This window comes from Hemicordylus capensis, chromosome 8 (assembly GCF_027244095.1).
Source record: "Hemicordylus capensis ecotype Gifberg chromosome 8, rHemCap1.1.pri, whole genome shotgun sequence".
Lineage (NCBI taxonomy): Eukaryota > Metazoa > Chordata > Lepidosauria > Squamata > Cordylidae > Hemicordylus > Hemicordylus capensis.
In genome coordinates, this window is record NC_069664.1 from 29,574,034 (window position 1) to 29,598,753 (window position 24,720).

The 24,720-nt window shown below is 45.1% G+C and overlaps 1 protein-coding gene across 1 annotated transcript in view; it reads left to right on the top strand.

Moving 5' to 3' along the window:
• SIK2 (salt inducible kinase 2) overlaps positions 1 to 24,720 on the top strand; it is a 62,516-nt gene that overhangs the window by 15,005 nt on the left and 22,791 nt on the right. The window contains exons 4-5 of the mRNA XM_053269382.1: positions 14,557 to 14,718; positions 23,682 to 23,806. Of these exons, the coding sequence (XP_053125357.1) occupies positions 14,557 to 14,718; positions 23,682 to 23,806 (287 nt within the window). The remainder of the gene's footprint in view (positions 1 to 14,556; positions 14,719 to 23,681; positions 23,807 to 24,720) is intronic.

A 24,720-nucleotide genomic window follows, 5' to 3' on the forward strand; every position in this document is an offset into this window, starting at 1 on the left:
TTGCCTGTGTTTCACTGGGATAGTTGGGAAAAATAATTCCTTAGTTTTGGTTCACCAAGAGACAGTATGTTGTACAGTATGCCAATGCTTTTTCGGTCCTGAAGTGTGAAATGTGAGCAAGGCCTTGCTATCTCTTGGATGCGATACAGATCTTCAGTGCTGAAGGAGGACTCTCTCGAGAGGAAATTCCTGAATGAGGGCATCAGCCTGCTTGCAAGGACAAACCAAGTGTTCCCCTTTTATTTATGATCAGTTTTATCTTGTATCTGCAGTGATTGTTGTTGGAATATATCCATGTGGTGTCATTGAGGTTTCCTGTAATTCACTGGCAACTGTACTTTAACAGGGCTAACAACCAACAGTGCTGTTCTGCAATACTGTATGTGTATATTGCTGAACATGACATTAATGAGTCCAGCTGACAGTATGTGCAAGTGGGCATGGGTATTATTTGGACACGGGGTTCAAGATGTGGTTTATGTTCTTGCATAAAGAGCAAATGTCACTGGTGGCAAATGGAGGCAGCATTCCCACCTCCAGACTACCTTTTCCTTTACAAAGGCAGGGGCAGGGGGGAATCGCAGAATTATAGAAACAGTGGCTTCCGTGCAGATCAGCCAGCATTAAAACCCAGATATTTTTCATATATTTTAAAAAGAGAATAAGATTGGTATTCATTCCAGGAATCCTGCCTAAAAAGAGGCTTCTGGTCTAGAACTATTTGCCTGGTGATCTGTTAGACATTCTGGAAAGGACGAAGGGATGCCATAGCCACAAGGGGATGATATCCTTGTTAAGTTACTGCCACCAGGATTCCACAAAATCGCTGACCAGGCTCATTCTGGAGATTGCCCACCCCAACCCCAGCATATAGAATGAATAGTTGTCAGTGAGCTCAGCATGATGGAATTTCACTATTTGTTTGTGTCTTTAGCACAAATATTAAAGAGGCAGAGAGCTGGCCAAGTCACTGTGAAGCAACTTTTGAGGTGTGGGACCACTAAAAGTATTTTTTATAATTGGAACTAGCAAGGATTGCATGTTAAAAATGAAATGCATACCTTGTGATTGGAAAAGCTTGCAGATCAAAGGGGAAGAGAAGTGGAAAGGGAGGCTCAGAGGGGGCAGGCAAAGAAAGAGAGATGGATTCCAGTTGCCAGAGGATCACCTTTGTAAAGCAAATCCCAGGGTACTCTACAGCAGGGCTTGGCAAATCCCAGGCACCAGGGAGCCATGGTGCCTAGAAATCTAACCGTGGTGCCTAGACTAGGATATAGGCAGCCATGTTTCCATCCTAAGTATCTTACTTGTAAAGGGGAAGCCCATTCACCACCAGCAGCCTTCCACAATGTCTTCACTAAGTAGCTCAGTAATTTTATCAAGTGTCTGTTATCTGGCTCCTAAATTTTTGGACTAGCTCCTAGATCCAAAGAAAACTTGTCCAGGTTTGCTCTACAAATTGAACCAGTAACATGCTTACTCAGAGGCAAGTTCTACTGAATTCAATGGAGCTTAACTCCCAAATAAGTGTGCATAGGATTGCAATTTTAAGAGAATATCCAAAGGAGTCAAAGTTTGTAGTCGGAACAAATGAAAGAAAAGTGTTCTAATTGGAATAGACCTTTGCTTAAACTTTTAATAGAGCCTTTTGGACTGTTCTCAGAGCCTGCACACCAGAAATCTGGTTCCATCCTGAATTAATAAAGCCCAGAATTAGTTTTTTCTAAGCCTTGTAGCCAGAGGGTATGGAAAAGCTGCCGCTGACAAATAGACTCTAACCTACAAAAATTGTATGTCATAAAGTAGATAGACTTTAAGATGCTACTGGACTCTTCCTTTTTCCATTTGCGCTTGTAATAACATAACATTTCTTGGGCAGGGAATTAAAATGAGCACCTTACTGCCAAAATCCATACTTTCCACATATCCTGCGTTTTGCACCAGAAAATGTAAGTGGTGTACAATATTTAAGCTTTTAATACAATTTATATAAATATTGCTGGGTGGAGGGGGAGTGTAAATGAGAAAAATACAATTAGACTTGAAGTAAAACATAGTGGACAACATCCAGACTAGTTAGTCACTAAAGGCAATTGAACTCGCTGTGACAAGTTTAATCATGATTAACTTAAGTCCCCTTAATTTCAGTGGGACTTAGTCATGATTAACTTAGTCTGGATGCTGCCCAGTAGGTGTTCATTAACCTAGATCAAGCCTGAGTTTAATGTATAACTTATTTCTGCTTGAAACTGTAATCTCTCTTGAAAATGCATGTAGTAATTGCTGTAGGACCACGGCAGGGTCAGATTTCACAGCTGTGGACCTCAAAGGTGGAGCTGTTGGGATTAGTGTTGAGAGGCAAATGGAGCATGTGTGTTTGGGGAGGGGTGGAGGTTTGAGAGTGTGCTTGTGTGCTGCTTGGAGTGAGGCAAAGGATGGTGAAGAGGTTGATGCTTAGCTAGGAAGCGAAGCTGGTATTTGTTGACCCCTTGCCTGCTGCTAATGCAAGTGGTAGGTACTTGGGGTGATGCAAGTTGTGGGGTGAGGAAGGTCTAGTTTGATGGAAACCAGGCTTGTTGGTTGCCAAGAAGAGCAATTGGAATAAAGTTCATCAGCTTGTGGCAATGAGGCCTCCCACGATTGGCGAACAGAGGAGGTGGAGGCTGTCTGATGATGCCAACCTGTTTGTTTAGTGGCTTGGCGTGGAATGAGGCTGAGCTTCCAGCAATTTTCAAAGTCTGTTCTAGTTGCCATTCTGTGTGTCCTCAATCTTGACTGAGCTGTATCTTCCAGTGCCCTGGGTGTTTGGTCAGCCGTGTGTACAAGAATGTTTTTCATAAGCACTAAAAAGCCAGTACTGCTGTTATCAACAGAAATCAGCAAAGCAAATAAGATTTGCATGCCCTTTCTTTCTACTGAACGCTTAACTGGCCTGTCATAAATGGAACCTTGCTTTTGGTCAGGGAATTCTTAGTGACTTTGGCTTTCCAACACATTTCCTTGGCACTCGGGCACTTGCACCGAGCTGTCTTCCATATATGCCCTGCATACTTGGCACGAAATGATTTCAGCTGTGTTCTTCTGTAGCATATTTGAGATGTGTTTAAACCGTGACCTATTGCCCCTTCAACTCTTTCATCTAAAACGTTAAATTCTTTTTTCACCTGCATGTTTACTGCTATTCAGTCAAATGGTAACACTTTGTTAGGGTATATCCACCCGTGCTTTGGTTATTTCAGTTTCAGTTCTTCAAGAACAGTTCTCCAAATAAATGCTTAGCATGAGATGTATCAGTACAGCATGGCAAGTCATGATGTCTCCCCAGCACAGGAGTTAGCCTATGTGGTCCGTGATGCTTAGTTATTGAATCTTAGAATTGAGGAACCAGGGGAGTGGTCTCTTAAATATGAAGCAAGATAGGGAAGGAATATTTGAGGTCATGATCAAATGGTTTCTCCCACTATTCTTAATGGAATTAAACAACCACCTGCTTGTTATGGTCACTCACTATTCTTATTTAACACCCCCCAGTGCCAATATGCATAGGGCAGGGGTCCTCAAACCTAGCTTCCCAAATGTTGTTGAACTGCAACTCCCATCATCCCCAGCCACAGTGACCAAAGGTCTTTGATGATGGGAGTTGTAGTCCAACAACATCTTCAGCATAGAATTGAGTGCGAAAATCTGTTAGCAAGTAGAACCTGTTGCTTTTGGTCAAGATTCAGGGGAGAGAATTTGTCTCAGATTGTTGCTGCATGTTGCCTGCACTTGGACAGGGCATCTCATAAAGCATTTAAAAATTCAGTAATGGCATTTCTAGTCAATTGGCTTTCATTACTTATGCTACAGAGAGATGTCCTTGGCAGACGACCTCCTTGTTGTGATATTTATATTTGGTGTGAGAAAGCATCCAATTGTATTACATGCTGCATATTCTTAGAATATATAGGTTAACATATGAGTTTGCCAACTTTGACCCAGGACCGCTGTGGATTGATTATAGGAGTTGCAGTCGAACAACGTCTGTGGACCCAAGATTGTGAACCCACGAGTTAACACAAAGGCCTACTGCATTCCTTGATTTGGAAAGCTGGGAGCCTTTTTTTCCTGTGGCTGCCATAAGAAACTGTAATAATACAGTAAGATGAAACAAAAACCAGTAAAAGCAGTATACTGAACCACTTTGAGAGATGCACACAATCTTCTAATTGGGCTAGTCTAAATTCAATAACAAATTGAATTATTCATATTGTTTTGCGAAAGAGAATAATCACATGGATAAAGCTCATTCTTGTTCTGCATTAAGATGAAGTAAAGGTAAAGTGTGCCGTCAAGTCAGTGTCGACTCCTGGTGACCACAGAGCCCCGTGGTTGTCTTTGGTAGAATACAGGAGGGGTTGATCATTGCCTCCTCCTGCACAGCATGAGATGATGCCTCTCAGCATCTTCCTATATCGCTGCTCTCCAATATAGGAGTTTCCCATAGTCTGGGAAACATACCAGCGGGGATTCGAACCGGTAACCTCTGGCTTGCTAGTCAAGTCATTTACTGCTGCACCATTAGGTGGCATTAAGATAACTAGAATGGAAATCACACCCAAAAAGGCAGCTCTACTCTGTGCATGCAGCATGCTTCAACTTTGGAAGCAAACCTACAACCTTGAAATCTAAGTATTGTCAGGCGCTGAGGACAATCTGGAGTGTTCTTGTTCACACAGAACTCTTCTTGTGTACTAGAGTTGATGTAGCAGAGCCCTTATCCTTATATTCAGCAAACATTTTCTCAAGTTTGCCTGCCTCCCTTCTGCATATTGGCATGAAAAAGGTTTTAGGGATACCTGATGAAGAAAAGTCTTAATGGCTGGCATCTCCATCATCAGACTTGATTTCCGTTTTATCACGGGCTCTGAAATAAATATCAGCCTTTTCCAAATGCTTCCACATGTTTTCCTCATCCAAATAAGGAGTGTGCTGCTGAAACCAGGACAGGACGCTGCTTCACTTCCAAGTGAAAGGCCTGTTTATTCCAGCTATTGTTCTGTTTAAGTCTGAGGTGGTTTCCAGTTTCTACTGCATTACCCAAAATAAAACTACATAAGGAGAAGGTCAAACGTGTCCATGATACAAGGGTAAAATAACAGCAGCAAGATTTCTAAGAACGAAATGTTTAGTCACAGCATTCCAGCTAACCGACAAAGAAAGGAAAGAGCAGTCGGTGCTATTTGACTGTAAAGCCAAAAAATGTGTGTATGGATTAAGTCGAAGATTTCCTCCCTTGCACTGAACTTACATACTTATTGCTGAACATGGTTGTGACAGTCGGCATTTTCGTGTGGCTGTTGGTTCTCGACACTGAAGTTTGCCTGTGTGTATTGGTGAACTGCAGTTCTTTGACTTCGTCTTGCAGTATCCCTAATAAGCAAGCCATCATCCCTGGAGAAAAGCTGCAGATTAAATTATTATCTTGCAGTCAGCCCTTCCAAATCTCCTTAGAGCAAGGTCCAGCTGGTGTGTCAAAATGTCTGTGGTGAACAGTAGCTGCCTGTTGTCATAACTGACTAGTTGGCTTCTGTTTAGAATCGTACAAGAAAGAATACCCCATAGCACTACCTCATTGGTTATCTAGGATGGTCATGGAAGGCTGAAAGGCATCATAGCATTTGGGAAGTGGCTGTTGGTATCTATGCTATTCCATTGATGTTCTACAGAGGTGCATATGCAGCATAGACAGGCTCCTTCTCCCAAGAAGCTTACAATCTAAAATAGACAGTGGAGAGACAGACAAGGGTAGGAAGAGAAGAAGCATATACTTAAATTTTGGCTGTAGTTGGGAATGAGAACAGAAGAACAAGAGAAAAGCCTTACTGGATCAGGCCAAAGACTCGTCTAGTCCAGCATCCCACTTATATAGGAACATAGGAAACTGCCATATCCTGAGTCAGACCATTGGTCTGTATAGCTCAGTATTGTCTTCACAGACTGGCAGCAGCTTCTCCAAGGTTGCAGGAAGGACTCTCTCTCAGCCCTATCTTGGAGATGCTGTCAGGGAGGGAACTTGGAACCTTCTGCTCTTCCCAGAGTGGCTTCATCCCCTGAGGGGAATATCTTGCAGTGCTCACGCATCAAGTCTCCCATTCATATGCAACCAGGGCAGACCCTGCTTAGCTGTGGGGACAAGTCATGCTTGCTACCACAAGACCAGCTCTCCTCTTCATGCAATGACCAACCCAGGTACACCAGAGAAGTCTGCAAATGGGGGAAGGGGTGGGTGAGTGCCCACTCCTGTTTGTATTCTCTGGCACCTGATGTTCAGGGGCATGCTCTCTGTCTTTGATCCTCATGAAAATATATAGCTATCCAGGCTAGTAGACAAGACGAGCTTGGTTCCATAAACCAAATGGTCAGTCCATGCAATCTTCTCCAACCTCTACCTTTGCTATGCCTTTATTAAAGATATCCAGGTCTGTTGTTTTACCTTTGTTCCTGTCCGTATTGTAACACAAGCCTAAGGGGTGAGGATCATGCTCTTTCTGCACTGTGAAATAGTATCCACCATATATATCCAGCACATGGTGGAAGTACATTGATGGTTTTAGGCATGAAACTTTAACCAGAGGCTGAGAGATTCTGATTTAGAAGCATAATGTAAATCAAGATTGTCGGACATAAGGCTGTAAGACTTGGTCTGGCCCTCTGACGTCCCGAGCACAGCCCATGATTTTCCTTCCATACTCTACACAGTTTGGTGACTTTTATGACCAAGAAGCTGCCAGTGGCCAGCTTGGTTGCAAATCTATCAGTGTTGAAATGGCCCTAGTATTCCCATTCAACTTGCCTTCTATGCTTAACACAAACTTTTGCAGCAAGGCCAAGTTCCTCGCATTGTGAAGTGATGCTTGATATTTTTCAAGTGTTTCCCTGCCTGGGATTTAGTTCAAGAAGTAAAGCAATTTGCAGTGCATCAGGAAAGAGTCTGGAGAACCAGTGTGTTTCAGCTTGAAGTTAAATTAATATTTTTGGGTGCATCTGGTTGGTAGAGAAGCAAGCCTTGCCACCAACTTGGCTTTTTCTTGCTTTCTGTGAAGGCAGCCTTTGTAATTTCATTAGGAGAATAGAAAGGGACACTCTGAGCAAAAACTGTGAGGGTTCTGGGACAGATGCCTTTAACAGAATGTCAATGAATGAATCCAGTCCAAATTGGCCTGCTTAGAGGCTTCCCATACCTGTCGCTACTGAGAAATTAAATTTTCTAGGCCAAGCCTGTTTTGGCCCATTGCAATTACATAACCAGTTTGACTGAAATCCGTAAGTAAAACCATTAATCAGATCTTACGATGAGATTATTGCAAACAGAAGCAGGGCTTGCCTCCATCATTACATCATCTCCTTTTGTTTACATTAAAAAGCAAATTCTTTGGCCTATTGTGAATTCAGCTGAGTTGTTCTGCAAGTAGAAGTCCTATTCCAGGTGGCGTTAGGTTGCCAGTGTAAAAGCAATGCTCTTATGAAAAGCGTGCATCAGACTTTCCTACCAAAACGTGTGCAGCAGGCAAGTTAGAGAAACTGTCAGAAGGAGTTCAGAAATAATTAGGAGTGTTTCAAGACAACTGCTTAAATTCAACATTTGCTGCACTGGATGTGCCTACTACATTTCATTAATGCAAATCTGAAGCCACGGTCACATTCCTCACCGTATCAAGCGCCGTTGTGCCAGGAGCCTGGTGAGGATGAGTGGCCCTCAGGGATTGGTCTGTCTAGTTCAGTCAGGTCTACACTGACTGGCAGCAGCTTCTCCAAGGTTTCAGGCAGGAGTCTCTCCCAGCCCTGGTTGGAAATGCTGCCAGGGATTGAACCTGAGATCCTTAAGCAAAGGAGATGCTCTGCCACTGAGCTACTGCCCCCTCCCCAAAGGCGGCATACATGGGTCTCCCATCCCGGCATGTGACTGAACACACAAAGACCTGCTTAGTGTCTGCAAGGCGGCTGTACTGTGTGCCCTTAGACCGTGCTCTGCATAGCCAGCGTGGATTAGTAAGATGCCTGAAGCTTTCTCAAGAACACAGCTGTGTGGGATGACATGCCGTTTCCTAGCCCTACCTGGAAATGCCTGGGAGTGAACCTGGGAATGTCTGCAAGCACGCAGATGCTACCTGGAAATGCCTGGGAGTGAACCTGGGAATGTCTGCAGGCACACAGATGCTACCTGGAAATGCCTGGGGGTGAACCTGGGAATGTCTGTATGCAAAGCAGTGCTCGTTTGTAGTCACCCGTCCAAATGCACACCAGCTTGGTACTGCTTAGCAAAGGGTACAATTCATGCTTGCTACCGCAAGAGCAGTTCCCCTCTCCATTGATCCCCATCAGTGAGGGATCCCCAACTTGCTTTCTTTGGGAAAAGCAAACATGCATATACACGCCCCTTTCGGTCCTGCCAAGAGTCAGTGTAGACAAGCAAGAGGGAGCAACAGGCCCCTCTGCCCCCAGGGTAGCACATGGGCATCAGAGCTGGAGGGATGCATCAGTTTTGAGGCTTAACTTCTCTTATAAACCGCTTTGGAAACTTTTGTTGAAAAGCATTATATAAGTTGTTGCTATGCAAGCTATAAATGGTGTGAGGCTAACATGCATCTCCTCCACCCCCTGGCTCTTTTCAGCACATGAAATTATTTGTCCACACTGAGTATTCCAATGGCCATTTGAAATATTCAAAATGCAATGGGGCTCTGAAAGCTAAAGCTAGTTAGCAGAAATGTGGTTTTAAAAAAATCTTTTTTAAATGCTCCTTGCAAATCAGCTGCTCTGGGCTTCCTGTATTGGTCTTCTCAAAGAATCAAAAGTGTTCATAACCTGTTGCACAAAAGCACATATCCCTCCCCCCACCAAAAAAAAAAAAAAAAAGCCACCAGTCTCACACAGACATGAGCAAAATTATATTCTCCATCCAAAAGAGAAGAGCCCTGTGGGATCAGATCAAAAGTGTCTAGTCCAGCATCCTGCATCCCTCAGTGGCCAGCCAGATGGCCTTGGGAGGCCCACACGAGCAAGGCATGAACGCCGTAGCCCTCCCCTGCTCTTGCTCCTGCTGCTCTCTACAGTCCTGTTAGGCTGGGGGCTTTTCTGCTGAGGCTGTCTGTATGGCTGGTGTGTTAGGGGAATGGTTGCATTCATTTAGTACCCCTGGCGCTGAATGAATTTGTACTGGCTTCAGGATGCAAATGGGGGATCAGGGCCCTGCACATGGTGTGGCCACAGGATCTTAGCCCTGTGGGGCACCTGCTTCTCCGTGCAGTGTGTCTCATGCTTTCAAATTATTGCTAAAGTGCTGAACCAGGAGTATATGAGGCTGCCACACAACCACTCCCTTGGTTTTGCTGCATAGGAATTCTCCCTGTCTTTTTTTTTTTTCCCCTTTCCAAAATATGTAAAGGATGTCAGAGTAAGCTATTCCTACTTGGCTTGGGCTTGTTTGTGTGGTGTGTGTGTGTGTTCTGTCTGCATGTATGTCGCTTGCTGAAAGGCAGGGTTTAGTGCCAGCCACCACATAGTTCAGCTTATGTAATTGTTCTTTAAATTTTTGCAAAATAACACCTAGTTGCTAAGAAGAGAAGAACTTTCAAAGTGGCTTGAATGAAAGAAGAAATTAATCTTCTTTCAGCAACTTAAGGGCAGAGATGGGCAGTGCTGTTGAAAACGCCCTTTGTCTTACCTTATAGCACAGTAAGTAAAGAGAGAATTAAAGGAGGTTTTTTAAAATGTAGGTAAATGTTGGTAGTAATTCTTGGGGTGAATCCACCTAAGGAAGGACCATATTAACAAATGGTTATTCATAATGCAAGATTTGGATGGTATAATTTTAAAACTAACCTTCCTGGTTTGGTTAAAACACGTCCAATTATGGTACAGCATGTAATTTATTTTTGTAGATCCTAATTAGTAAAAGAAAGTAGGTTAAGATTTATTAGGCAAACTTTGGGTTGGTAAAAGACACACAAGCTTGAGATTTAAAAAAAAATGCTTGCAGAAACAGGCAAGATCCAGAGTGAGGGATTTGCATAAAACTGCTCGATGCTCTGCTTCGGAATAGAAGGGATGCCCTGAGTTCCGTTTCTGGTGGTGGTTTGTTGTAGAAACGTCCTCCCTGCCTTGGCTTCAGGCATGTGCTTAGCAGGCCTCCAGTTGCGGTTTCCTTTGCGCTTGAGGGTAACTTCTGTTCCTGCCACCCACAGAAGCACCTGTCTACATAATTAAAGCTGCCCCTACCGAAAAGCCGCCTCTGGGTGCGGGGAGGGGACCCCTGCCCAAAGAGAGAGTTTGCATTTGAAACCAGACAGTGTGCGGCCTAATTTTATGCAAGTTTGCTAGGAAGCAAAATGCAGTTAGATGCTCTCCCAGAAACGTCTGCACAGGTCTCCAATCCCTGGGTCTCTTGGTAATCCAGCCACCCTGGTTGTAGAGGAGAGTTGGGTAATGCTGCAGCTGCAAAATCAGGCGGGCAAAAGGAAAAGGAAGTTCAGACTCCTGTAGATCCCAAACCAAACTTCTCTACCTGCTTCTCCTCATAGACGGACCGTATCATTGAGAGTACAGTCTTGCCAGCTGTGCTGTTGCTGAAGCAGGGAGGCATTGCTTCCTTTGTTTACTCCCTGTATACAGTCTGTTGCCAAGTTGCTGCTTCTTTCCGGACAGCATTTGAAGGTGCTGCTCTTCTTATTCTTTCCCCTCATTGGAAACTCTGGTTCACCCTCTCGACTTCTCCTGCCTTGACAGCTGCAGCTTTTTCCTCTGACTTCCTGTTGTCTCATCTCAGTCCTCTCATCTGAATCCAGCAATCTGCCCCCACAATTCGCCCCCTCTTTTGCTCAGACCTTGTGATGCTCCTCCTAGCCTTTCATGTATTTGCTACAAACCTCGCCCCACCTTTGTGGCCTTCCATCGCCTTGTCCATTTTGATCGGTCTTGCTACCCCAAGATCTTCCTGCCCCTGACCCTTGCTGCTCCAGCTTCCTCCGCCCTTGGAAGGTCTCTTGTGCCTTGGGGGATTCTGTCCTTCCTTCCTGGCTGCTCCTTAAGCCTGCAAACTCCTCCCAGAGCCCCTGTGTGGTGGCACCTTGACTCTTCCTCCAGATCCCTTCATGAAACCCACTTTTCCCAAGAAGCCTCTGGCACAGCATCTTTCTTGTTCATATCCCTTAACTGCACAGAACACACACTCTTCCCCTCTTCAGTCACCTCCCACATTCTTTGCCTCCCTTTTTTAAACTTTAGATTGTAAGCCCGTGGGGGCAGAGACCAAGCTTGTTGCTGTTTTACTTTGTAAAGCGCCATGTGCATGATGCTGTTATTATTTGACCTCCAATACAAAGTGTTATGCAGTGGTGAGCATAGAACCTCCAAACTCAAAATGTAGACATAATTTTCTAACCAGCACACCAGCAGTAAACTGATGATCAGTGGTTGGGGGGCAGGGAGATTAGCCTGTGGAATATCTGAAGCTGTCAGCATTTCATCTCCCTTCCCCTTCTCCCCACCCCTGCCCCCATTTGCTTTTGAATGGACTTCAGCATCAGTTGAGAATTCCCATCAGGGCCTCTTGGCACTGGCCTAATTTGAGATGTTTATAAGCAAATCTTCTTTTGTAATTGTTACCTCTGTCTGTCTCTTACACAGATGCGTCTCCATCCTGAATTGTTGCCTGTCATGTATTCTAATATAAATCAAGATGAAGGCACAAACTGTCTTAGTCATTCAGACAGTCCTTGCAGCCCTGGGATTTGAAATGGGAATCCATGCCTCTTGCAGACTTCTAAAACATAACTTGACTGGAAAGCCCAACACTTCCCTATATCTTTCAGGTAGAAATGTATCCTTGGTCAGTGCCCCCTTTCTAGAAATTGCACTGCTCTCCTGGATGTGTGAATTGAAGTGCTACTCTAGCTTAGCATTCCACTAAAAGAAAGAAATACAAATAAATAAATAAAATATGTGGGTTTGCGTATTCTGCAAAATGTTGAACTGTAATTCCCGCCGCCCACAAGGTTAGTGTGGGAAATGGCATCATGCTGGATGGAACCAAGGGCGTAAAGCAGACCAGGGGAGAGGACTTTAGGATGGTTACTACCCAAAGACAACTGATTCCCACTCATTGTGCCTCCTCCCGGACTTCAGCAGGATGAGGGTACTGAGTTAGCAAATGCTACCGGCATGTCGTCAAAAATGCTGATTTGAGTGTCTGATGTCCTGGGAAATCACCATTAGCTTTTCTCTAGGAAATGGTACCGCTCCAATCCAGTGTGCTCATTCATATTACCAAATCTCCACATGCAAGAAATCTAAGGGTTGGCCAGCAAAATAAAGTTCTCCTTCCTTGTCTCCTCTTATCAGGCCAGAGGCACCACAGCAGCAGGTCCAACATCGCCTTTTTCAAGTGGCAATGCCACTTGCAGTCAAAGATGATCTAGAAGAGCAGTACTGCATATCCAAACTCACAAGCCTCCTGCTCTGGAATAGCTTCAGTAAGGTCCAGTGGGGCTGTTCTGGGTTGTGGTGGATTATGGCCCTAGTTCCTTGTTGTTTGCCAGCTCAGATCCTCTTCTTAAGTTCTGTACCATAAAACAATCTGCTCGACTGATACTATAAATTAGATTTGTTCTTTTGTCGAAATTTTGTGCGTCTGAAATACGGCCAGAGGGAAATGTTTGGCAACGCTTTTTCCTCCGTTCTGTTTGTTAAGCTTTGCTACGCCAGCTCCAAAATGTAAAATGTTGTGTTTTTTCTCTGCTGTTGAATTCCCCCTAGCAACATAGGGATTACAGCCTTGTCGGTCATCTGTAGTATCTTTAAAGCACATCAGTCCTAGTCTAATGATTATTAGGGCTGCATTTCTTGCCTCCTGGTGAGTGGAGAAGCAAAATCGGATTCACAAGCCAGTAATTGCAGGTGGGTGAGGAAGAACCTTTGTGGGTCTAATATATCCAGAGGCTTGATGTTGTGATTCCTGCCTCAAGCAAAGAACTTCATTTTGGATGTAGCACAGCTGTTCCTTTCCAGCAGGGATCAGGGAAAGAAGCAACTTCTTTCCAAGTTAACTACCAGATAGTTCATCTATGCCATTTATTGCACTAGCCCAGGGCAAGGGTGAACATGGTTATGCCCCCACCAACCCTGTGTGGTAGGTTAGGCTAAGAGAGAAGTGACTGGCCCAGAGTCATTCAGTGAGTCTCATGGCTAGACCAGGATTTGAACTCGGTTCTCCCCTGTCCTGCCCTTTCCCACCCTCCACTTGAGACAGGCATAGTGTTAACAATAGCATTATCTCTCCAGTGGCTGTTGCTGGTGTCTGTCAAGTTTCTTTTTTAGATTGTGAGCCCTTTGGGGACAGGGAGCCATTTTATTTATTTATATCTATGTAAACCGCTTTGGGGACTTTGGTTGAAAAGCAGTATATAAATATTTGTTGTATTTGTATTATTTGAGTCACCTGCATCGTGTTCTCCACTTATCTCCACAGTAGGAAGCAGGTTGTCAACAGTCGCATGAGCTTCTGTTTCATCTCATGCAAAGCCCTTCTCCAGAACTTGCTTCTTTCGCAGAGAATATTTTTCTCCCCTTTAGGGCTAAATGGTTATATTCATGGCTGGTGGTTGACTGGTTGACTGGCCTGTGGATCCCTTCAGTGTGCCGCTGACTGGATCATCAGGCCATAGAAGTCCTAAAAATGTATATTAAAATGTTCTCCTTCATAGTTGTGTGGATCAGGGTTGGACTGCGAATTGGAACCTGGCCGCCTGGGTTCCTAGTTGTGAGTTTGAGCCGAGCAGCTGCTGATGTGCAGTCTGTGTCTCTGGCTTGCTGTAGACCATAACAAATGTCCCTTATATCAAAACACTGAAACAGGAGCGAGAAAATAGATCAGATTTTGTCTTCTAATCCCCCCACCCCCAGCAACCTGTACAGCGGTATATGTTTGCTTTTTTATTGTTTTGTAAGGAAGTCCATCTTTATTTATTGATTGATGCTATATAAACCGCTTTGAAAACTTTGGTTGAAAAGCTGTATCCAAATTTGTGTTGTAGTAGAAGTTGAGTGTCTGTCCTCTCTTGCTCTGTACTGAGTAGAGGGTGGCCCCAACAGCAGAGATGGCACCATTGGTCACTCAGGGTACACAGTCAGTACAGAATGTACCATTTATTTATTTATTTATTTATTTTATTGAAACATTTTTATACCGCCCAAAACATACGTCTCTGGGTGGTTTACAACAGGAAGGGTCAAATGTTCCATCTCCGGTAGATGAAGAATTGATGGGAGGCCTTTTGTCCATGGCAAAGCCACGGAGAGCATGAATCCCATTGGAACAAGAATATGAGAGGGGTTCCTCCTCGTGACGAAACTTTGGGGCAAGAATGTTACATCACACAGTGAGAAACTCTTGTGTATGATAGGGCCGTCTGAGGCAGAGAGTTCCTCCTAGCTAACTGCCTGTGATGCATTTGAGAAGAACTGACCTAGAGACTTCCTGTGTGATTAACCCTTTGAAACCCGTCTTCGTTTCCACAGATTACCTTGCAAGCCATGGCCGTTTGAGTGAATCTGAGGCTAGGCGTAAATTCTGGCAAATCCTCTCTGCTGTTGAATACTGTCACAACCGGAAGATTGTGCACCGTGACCTCAAAGCAGAAAACCTCCTGCTTGATAACAACATGAATATCAAAATAGCAGGTACCTCTAATATTCTTTTTCTTTGCACTGGCGCCTGAGGTGTAAATCCCTCTCTCCTTCAAGTGATCTTTGCTGATTTCCTGTGGCAACACAAGAGGAAGTGGGAAGATGTGCCTGATCCCCCATTTTGCCTTGTGGGCGATGGCAGGTGTTGTCACTAAGTTCTTGCTAAGAATAGCTCCTACTTGTATTACTTTCTCTCCTTAAGAAAATGGCAGTAAATTGCAGGGTTTTTAGGAACTTTTGTAGTGACAATTTTTGTGCTTGCTAGCACTGCCAGATGCACAGGTTACAATCAAATTAATCAAATAACTCCGTGGTATTTAAAAAAGAGAGCTCAAAATGGAAAGTCTCTGGCTTATTTTAGCATGCTTGATTTAATTTTAATTACAAATTTAGACACGGCAGATGTTCCTTGCAATAGGATAATTTTCTTTTGCCTCTGTATAATGTGAAGGATCCTTGGATTGCCAGGCCAGAATTTCAAAAATGAGAGACACTCTAGAGCAGAACTACTTAAGCTGCTGAGAGTTCTACAGAGCTGTGGAGTTCTTGGAATAAAAGATGTCTGGCAACTTTTCCAGATGGTGTTTAGCTCCAAGAAGGAGGGAATAATGACTGCTTAAGACTTCTTAGCATTACTTGCGTAGGGAGAGAGGATGGGGAAAGAAGAGCAGCTGCATCAAGGAAAAAAAGAGTTTGTGGTAAAGTTAATTTATTAGAAGCAAACCGCGTGGAATTAAAAATCACTTCAGAAGATGCACAGTGCTGGCAGTGAGCATTAAACCCTGCCAGTAGGAGAGTAGGGAGATTATAGCCCATATACCTCTCCCACGGCATGCAAACCCCATTCAAGCCAGGCTAGGTCCACGGCTGTCAGGGAGGACTCTCTACTTCTTCTAATAACTGCTCGTGCCTTCTGAAAGAGCCTGCTTTCCACATGGCAAGCCATCGACTTGGAACATGCATTTCTCTAGATCTCTTGGAATACACATTGCGCTTCAAAATGGGACCTATGTACTTCGTTAGCCTCAGTTTAGTGACATTCATTGGATCATACATAAAAGCAATGGAGCATTAGCTTTAATAGCAAGAGACCTGAGGGATGGGTGGAACTTGGTAGTTCATTGGAACAACAACAACAAAAATCTAGGTGAGGGAATCTGGTGGCGCAGTGGAGAGCCCCTAGTGGCGCAGTGGTAAAACTGCCGCCCTGTAACCAGAAGGTTACAAGTTCGATCCTGACCAGGGGCTCAAGGTTGACTCAGCCTTCCATCCTTCCGAGGTCGGTAAAATGAGTACCCAGAATGTTGGGGGCAATATGCTAAATCATTGTAAACCGCTTAGAGAGCTCCGGCTATAGAGCGGTATATAAATGTAAGTGCTACTGCTATTGCTAATATAATCAAATTAATGTGGGGATTTTTTGACGAGTTGGTATTTTGGTCTTGTACTTCTGGATCAGTTGGATCACTCACATATAAAGAATGGCCTGTGAACTCTTTTGTATTCAAGTGTTCACTTAACACCTCTGAGAGATGTTTTCTCTTCCCATTATGCCCGGAAATTTACTTTGAAGCAGAAGTCATCAGGAAATGGGGAAGTATTCAGTTCCTTTTGCATGGTCACAGTTTGCATTATCGAGGTAGCTGCAGAAGGAAAAATGAGACTATTTCCTGATCTCCTTTTGAGAATATTTTATGGGAAGAAAGGACTGAAGGTTAGAAAACCGAGGAAAGCAACCACATGTTTGTATTGATGAACTCTGTATACTCTGTATTGACAATCTCTCTGGAAATAACTTCTGTGCCTCTCTTTCCTCCTGTTTTGTGGCAGCGTCATGAAACTTAATCTGTTGGATTCTCATCTTGATGCTGTGAGAATCGAGCTAGAAATGTCCTGCTAGTGTTTCTTGCATCCACACATGGACAGTGAATGCCTTGAGACTCTGTTCTTCCAACATCTGTCAGCATGAATGGTGCAGCCTACCGTGATTGGATTTCTTATGTGTGTGGGCATCTCTGTCTCCCAAGATGACACCTGTGCTGAAAAGATGAGCGCTGAGAGCGAATGACCATGACCTAAAGTGCAAGTTTAATTATTATTACTGTCAAGTACACTTATACACTGCTTTTCAGCCCCCCCCCCCCCCAAAGTTCTCAAAGTGACTTACATAGGAAAAAGAGTATGTTGGTTCCCTGTCCCGAAAGGGCTCACATTCTAAAAAGACAAGGTAAACACCCCAACAACCACTGGAGACAGACTGTGCTGAGATCTTGCTCTTTCCCTGCTAAATATAGAAGATCCACCACTTTTTAAAGAAGTGCCTCTTTGCCCAGTTGGCAGGGATTGGTATTGCATGCAATCAAAAAAAGAACTTGGTTACTTGGTATACTGGTTCAGATCTTTAATCTTTGGGCCTTTCTTCAGGGGTCTCATGCTGGCATATGTGGCTCCTCTTCACTTTCTCCCATCTTATCCTCATAACAGCCCTTTGAGGTAGATTGGGCTGAGTCACACACTGAGCTTCATATCGTTTTTTATTATGAACTTGCCCTCTGAATTTGGTAATAAAATAGCTAAGCATTTATATAGCGCTCTTGAGTGTTCAAAGTGCTTCCTGTCAACTATCTTGCAGTCCTTAAAAGGTGGTTGTAGAGTAGGTAGATGCCGTCCCCACACTGCAACTGAATCGAGAGAGTGGCTTGCCTAAGGCTGCCTGACAAGTTTGTGGCAGAGGAGAAACTTGGACTAAGGAAGTCCTCATTTATGGCTTGGTGTCACACTGCTGTGCAACCCCAACTCTCATGATAAAACCGGGGTTTGAACCTGGCTCTTCACAGTGCTGATCCAACTTCCTACTCACTATGCCACACTGGCACTCGGATTGTAGTTTTTAAGAACATCGAGGCCCTGCAGGGTTGAATCCAGGGGTCCAACACTGGTCAGCTGGGTGCTTCCGGGAAGCCCACAGAACACGAAGGCAACCCTGTTGTTTCCCCTCTTCTTGCTCATATCCCTTAACTGCACAAAAAAAGAAAGCGGGTACAAGGGACGGTTACTCTGAAAGAGTACACAGCAGCCTTTTCTGCTGGTGGGCAGTGCCACATGTCTTCACGGGGGGTGATCAGTATTCAGTTCCTGCAGTGGGTCAGGTCTGTTTCTGTGGCACTTGTATCTTTTCCTTGTCGGCTGCTCTCCTCACAATTGCAGCCTTGCTCACATTACCACGGAACAAAAAGAGCTGCAAGCCTCTCCCTACAAAGCCAAGCAGCTTGTCTTCTGCTAGCAAATGAATCCACTATGTTAGAAGGTGCAAGCTGGCCAGCTCTGTCCCTTTGCCCCCAGCATGGGAGTCTCCGACACTTTCAGAGTCGCGACCTTCAGAAAGGGAGCCCTGTTTAATTGGCTAGCTACATGTGTTCCTGCTTTCCTAGGGTGACTAGATATGATGGAAGGTAGGACCTGTGCCCCGCAAGGGAACTTTGGTAGATGCCGCTTCTCATACAAGAGTGGGAAAAGCTGAGCCAACTGACACGGACTCTTCTGCACAACTACCAAAGGGACGCGAGACCTCCTCTGCTCTGTTGCTAGTTGCCCTCTCTGTCTTTCTCTGAAGAAAACTGTGGTGATGCCACGGAAGTGACCCACCCTGGGCCAGAGCATGGTCTTAGTGGATTCTGACCTGTCAGTTGACCTGACCCACTCCGGCAGGAAGAGAGGAAGCTGCCTTCGACTGGTCCATCTTGCTCAGTACTGTCTACACAGACTGGCAGCAGCTTCTCCAAGGCAGCAAGCCGGAGTCTCTCTCAGCCCTGTCTTGGAGATGCCAAGGAAGGAACTTGGAACTTTCTGCACGCAACCAGGCAGGTGCTCTTCCCAGAGCAGCCCCATCCCCGAAGGGGAATATCGTACAGTGATCACACATGGAGTCTCCCGTTCAAATGCAAGCCAGGGCAGACCCTGCATAGCAAAGGGGACAGTCCATGCTTCCTACCACAAGACCAGCTCTCCTCTCTTTGCCCGACTGTGTGAATGGAACTAGCAAGGACCCGTGTTCTTTTTCTGTCCCTCTTGCAGGGAGGGTTCTGGAGGCAGGATGTGGGACTTTTATCATCCATCACTGAGGGTGGGGAGGCAGCCTGCTCTGCAGTGTTCTGGATCGGGGAGCCGCTTGGCTCTCAAATCGCCTTCAGGAGGAGGGGAGGTACATTCTCACAATGCTGTCCAGGAGGAAGCTCTTCCAAGCTTATGCTCCTGGAAGGGAGGCAAGTCCAGGAACCTGCAGTTTCTTGCCAGGATCTCCTCCCCTCCAAAAAAACAAACAAGCTTCTGAGAAGGCATCTGGAGCCTTTTGCTCTGGGTTGCTATAAAATCTTCTCTATCTATTAGCATAAAAGTCTGGGCACTTCGAGATACTTGGAAAGGTATGGGGAATGTCTTTGTGTTTGGAATTTGACATGCGGCATTGCCTAACGGGCGTTTCCTGGCGGTGCAGCGCTCTGCAATTTTACTTTCTCAAAAGTATGCATGATATGCCTTGGAAATTTCCTGCAGAATGGTGCTGCAAAAAGGCCAATTTAGCAATTAATGCCCCAAAACTATTAAATATCGGACTCTTTAAGAGAATGTCTTCACTATGAGCTCATGGACGGGCCCTTTCCTGTTGCTGCCCCGAGACTCTGGATTGTGCTCCTTGCTGAAATAAGAGCCTCCCCATCTCTGACAACTTTTTAAAAGTCTAAAGAAACATTTATTCATCCAAGCTTTTTAACTAGACTTATGGTTTTTAATTGTTTGAAGGTCTTAATTTCTGTTGTAATTTGTTCTGTGTTGTTGTAAACTGCCCAGAGATGGAAGTATGGGGCAGTGCACAAATATGAAATAAATAAAAATAGTGTCTTGCTGAACTTTGCGAAGTGTGTGTGTGTGTCTGAAATTTCAGCCGAAATGACAATTTGAGATAACTGTAAAGAGAGACTCTGACACCAACACAGAAGTCAAGGTGGGAAGGAATGGCTTTCATCTTTTTCAGGGTTTGCCAACCTTATAGCATATGGTGAAAAGTTGTTTTCAAGGTGAACTTCTAAAATTTCACGACAAAACTCTGGCTGTGATGGCAGCAGGCTGAGTGACAAACAGGTCTAAATTCATCATCACAGTTTCATTGTGCAGTTCCTAAATTGGGAAGAGAAAAATGAAAGGAATTCCTTCTATAAGAACACCAGGCTGGATTTCCCAGTCATGTGTCTAGGTGAAAGAAGAATCTGCTTCTCCCCCCTCCAGACAACGACCAGGGGTGGAAGGGACCTCAGAGTAAGGTGTCCTATCACCTGCCATTAAAAAAATCAATATATTTGCAGCCCTCAACCGGTAGATATTTAATTGATTCTTAGTCCAAATGTGACTTCATCATGTTCTTTCACAATTCATTCTGTGGCAGGCCTTCTGTTTTTGGAGACCCTTCCTTAAAACATAAAACAGTTATGTGTGAGAACACAATTGGCATACTCGGACATTCTTCAGGGGTCTGAATTACCTTTAGCACTGTGTGTGTGTGAGTGTGTGTGTGTGTGTGTGTGAGAGAGAGAGAGAGAGAGAGAGAGAGAGAGAGAGAGAGAGAAGATTTATCCTTATGTAAAAGTGTACATTGTGTAATCCTAAGGGTCTAGGCAGGTCTCACTAAAGCTGCAAACATCTGACACAGAACTATCTGGACAGTTCTATGCAAGCATCTATATATCCTGGTCAAATAGTCAAAAGTTGCACACTTGTGGAAACCACTTCCCTTGCCCTCTATCTGCTTCTTTGGTCCATAAGTAACAAAATCAAGCTAGGTGGCATTTTTGGACAGGCGGGCTTTCTGAAATTGCTACCTGAGCCACTCTTATCTTTCTCCTGGGGTAACAAACCTGAAGAACTGCGTGTGGAGCTGGAATGATGGTCAGAAGCAGCTGCTTATGAGCAGACAATTTCCTAGTCTGTACATAAGATCTGGCGTTCAGGACTACTCGCCTCCCTTGTTTGCATTTCCTTCTTAGTGTAAAGCATACTGGCACCTTGCTTACATGTGGGTTACCATGTGTGGATGTCTAAGGTATATCTTGTAGAGCTGGTCTTCTGGTGGTCTAAACATGATTCAGGGTGGCTCAAAAGAAACTTGGGGTTGTAGACCTATTTACATTTCAGGTCTTCATCATCTTGATGGATGATTTATTTTATTTATATTGATTAAGTGCTGTCAAGTCAGTGTCGACTCTTAGCGACCACATAGATAGATTCTCTCCAGGATGATCTGTCTTTAACTTGGCCTTTCAAGTCTCTCAGTGGTGCATTCATGGCTGTCGTAATCAAGTCCATCCACCTTGCTGCTGGTCGTCCTCTTCTTCTCTTTCCTTCAGTTTTATGGACTTCTCAAGGGAGCAGGGTCTTTGCATATTATGTCCAAAGTATGCTAGTTTGAGCCTGGTCATTTGTGTCTCGAGTGAAGATTCCGGATTGGTTTGTTCTATTATCCATTTGTTTGTTTTTTCCTGGCTGCCCATGGCATCCTCAAAAGTTTTCTCCAGAACCAAAGTCTAGCTTTCGCATCCATAGAGTGTCGCAGGGAAAACCATTGTCCAAACTATTCTAATCTTTGTAGGTAGAGATATGTCATGTGGTATATTTACGTACCACCTTTCAAAAACTAATCCCGAGGCGGTTTACAAACATTAGTACAATAAAATCCATAAAATTACATTAAAATATTAAAATCAATTAAAACCATAAAAATATAAAAACACAAAAAAGCTGCAACCCCCCCCCCCAAAAAAACCCCATCAAACAAACAAAACAGAGCAGCCAGGAGGAGAGAGGCATCCCCTAAGGGGTAAAAGCCTGAAGGAATAAAAGTGTGTTCAGTTGTGTTTTAGAAGCAGCTGCAGAGAACGGACAGATGCCCATTGGGAGAGAAACTTACTGTATAAGAGGCAGAGACAACCAGACAGATGACTCTCGCTTCATTAAGAAATGGCCACTTTTTGTATCTTTGGGAGATGATAACTTTAGTGACCCTGTGTCCCTATTCATTGCTTTCTTTAATTTGACATGTGAATGTAACACTGTCTTCTTATAATATAAATGTTTGAAAAGGTTCCAGGTCTTTGTTCAGGTTGCTTTTGCATCTGAATCGAAATAAAGCAGCAGGAACTGCAGATAATGAGCTAGGAACTAGGAATTGTTTTCAGATTTTTCTGTAGTGCAGGCCATGTGAGGTGAACTTGGGCGTCCTCCTGCCAGTGCCACGTAGCCTGCTCTTCCTCCCACTGGAGCGAAGTGAAGGTCTCGGGGGATAAGGACATAAGGACAGCCCTGCTGGATCAGGCCCCGGGCCTCTCTAGTCCAGCATCCTGGGAAGCCCATCGCAGAGGGGAGGGCGCGCCCTTTCGCCTGTGGCTGCTGCTCCCCTGCAGCTGGTAGTGCCTGTGCAGTGTCTCCTGACTGCATCTGTTATCCGCTCTGCCATGCCACATGGCACTCGCGTGCCTCTGACCTCTTCAGATACGAGATCCGACTAAACCAACGGCTCTCTTCCAAACTCTCTCGGAGCCTGCGATGCACAAGGCTTCTCAGCCGCCCCAGAAGATGGGTGCACACAAGCTAGTGTTTGGCGTGCTGGGAATCTCGCTTGTGCAGCTTGGTACTCTGTGGGAAAGTATTTGGGCAACTTCTTGAGAGCGGCTGCTAAGTGACAGCTAGCCACTGCTCGGCTAACAGTAAGCACGAATACAGGTCTTGCATTTCAGCTGTTGCGCACCACATGTATATGATGCCATGACAGCAGTGCTTGACAGAATAAAGGGCACAGCGTGCTGGAAACAGGTGTTTGCTTGTCTCCTGGAGGTTTCCAACCAAGTGTACTGTACCCAACCGCCCTCGTGCTCCTTTGTTTCCACCCTCACACGAACTGGGCAGGTGACATTGAAATCGGAAAGGACACTGATGGGCTCTTGTGTTCCCCCCATTGTCCCCTTCACCAAGCTGCTTAGTTGTTCACCTTCTTTCTGCTCTTGAGCTATATAAGCTCTGCCCCTTTTAAGCTGTTGTTTCTGTGCCGCTTATATTTTAACGGCTTTTAAGACTGCACAAGCTGGGGTGACTCCAGTCACTTCTTGGGAGTGGATTTGCAGATGTGTCTAGCTGGCCTGAACGTTGGCAATTGACCATGGTGGGTGTGCAGCTACAGCTTCCTGAGGAGAGTGTTGAATGCGTGGCAGAGCGCCCCAAGAGAAAGTTGAGTACCCAGTGCAAAACTGCCAAGCGGAGGAAGGAGGGCAATGTGCCAGGCCATCGTGGTTCAGAATTCTCAAGATGAATTCTTTGGTTTCACAGAACCAGAATGCCAATGGCAGTGTGCCAGACCTGTGTGTCCAATTATTCCTTGTGTTGGTATGTGCTTGTTCAGTTGCATTACACTGATTCAGGTTTCCTTGTATACCTGTGCGATTAATGGAAAATCCAAGGGTGTTCATGGCACCCCTACAAGGAAGTTAGGGTACTCTAGACTTGGGAGTAGTACTTAACCGAGATTCTTTTCAGGCATAAAATGGGAGCTGCTAGCAACCCAAATAGGGCCAATATAACTTTCTCTGGGTGGTCTGGGAAACCATGGGATGGAGAGGCCCCAGTCCCAGAATTTTGGACTGCTTTGAGGAGTTACTATAATGTGAGCCATACAGGGTTGGTGGCCACCTAAGAAAGAGGGTGTTCTCAACTGTGTTTCTGCCTTTGTTTAGGGCTTAACAAGACCAGTGGAAATACACAGGGTTCACAGGGGCCTTGGAACTTAATATGCATAAGTCTAGGCCCCACTGTTGGGCAATTAAACTGTTGGCCACATAGCAAAGAGTAGAATCGGTCTGCAGATAAAGGTACATTATCTTAACTCCCTCCCTCTCTCTCCCCCTCCCCCTTCTCCACAGACTTTGGGTTTGGAAACTTCTACAAAAGTGGCGAGCCTCTGACAACGTGGTGTGGAAGCCCCCCGTATGCAGCCCCTGAGGTCTTTGAAGGCCAGCAGTATGAGGGTCCACAGCTGGATATTTGGGTACTTGCATTTTGTCAAAATAAACCGTTATGTAGAAACTGCTGACCTTCAGTCACGTTTCATTTCTCTTACCAGCCTACAGATAGATAAGTCACTCTGGCTTCTTTAGCAACGTCTTAGAAGTCCGTTTGCTTTGAGAAAACCCGGCTCTTGTTGAAGGGTAGGAAATAGTTCTGCCTGTGCAGAGAGCTGGCCTTCTCCTTCCTGAATCGGGGCAAGGCTGTGCTCAGGCACCCGTGCCTTGGTGGCTTAGCATCTTCATTCCTTTTCCTCGGGATCGCGAACCAAAGTGGAGGTTCTGTGTCCTCAGTAAGGCCCAAGGGGTTGTCTGAATCGCTTGCACATGGCCGCTCCCTGCCTGCCCCTCCTCTCCCAGCAGAGAGAACAGGCTCCTTGCCATGCACAGTTCTGCTGCAGGCGGGTGAGTGTGGCTGAACTGGGCTGTGGGGTTTTGCTTCGTGCTACTGTAATGGGAAAGGACACCCAGGGCGACCGGAAAAGCTTGCAAAAAGCATGTAGGAGAGCGAATGTGCTGATGCTGTTCCTTGGGACTGCTCAATGCCGCGTCAGGTGCTCTGCTCTTCCTCCCTTCATTTTTTTGTAATTGGGTTTTAGTGTCTCCTGGTTCTGGCAGTGCAGCCACAGCATGATTTTGCAGTCTGTCGTGGCGCCAGCGTTTTGCGGCTGAGACTTGTCAGTCTGAGCATCTCGTAAATGTCTCTTTCGGCATTTTCTGACATCTAGTTTCCGGTCACAAGAGTGCGCTCAGAAGTCGCTCGTGTGAGGGAAACAGTAACGTCAGAAGGTATTACCTTTTCTGTCCATTTACGAGGCAGGTTTAAGCCCTCCTGGTATGACTGTGTCCATCATGGGGGGGTTGTAGCCCTGCTGCCTGCCATGTTGGCGTTGGCCCG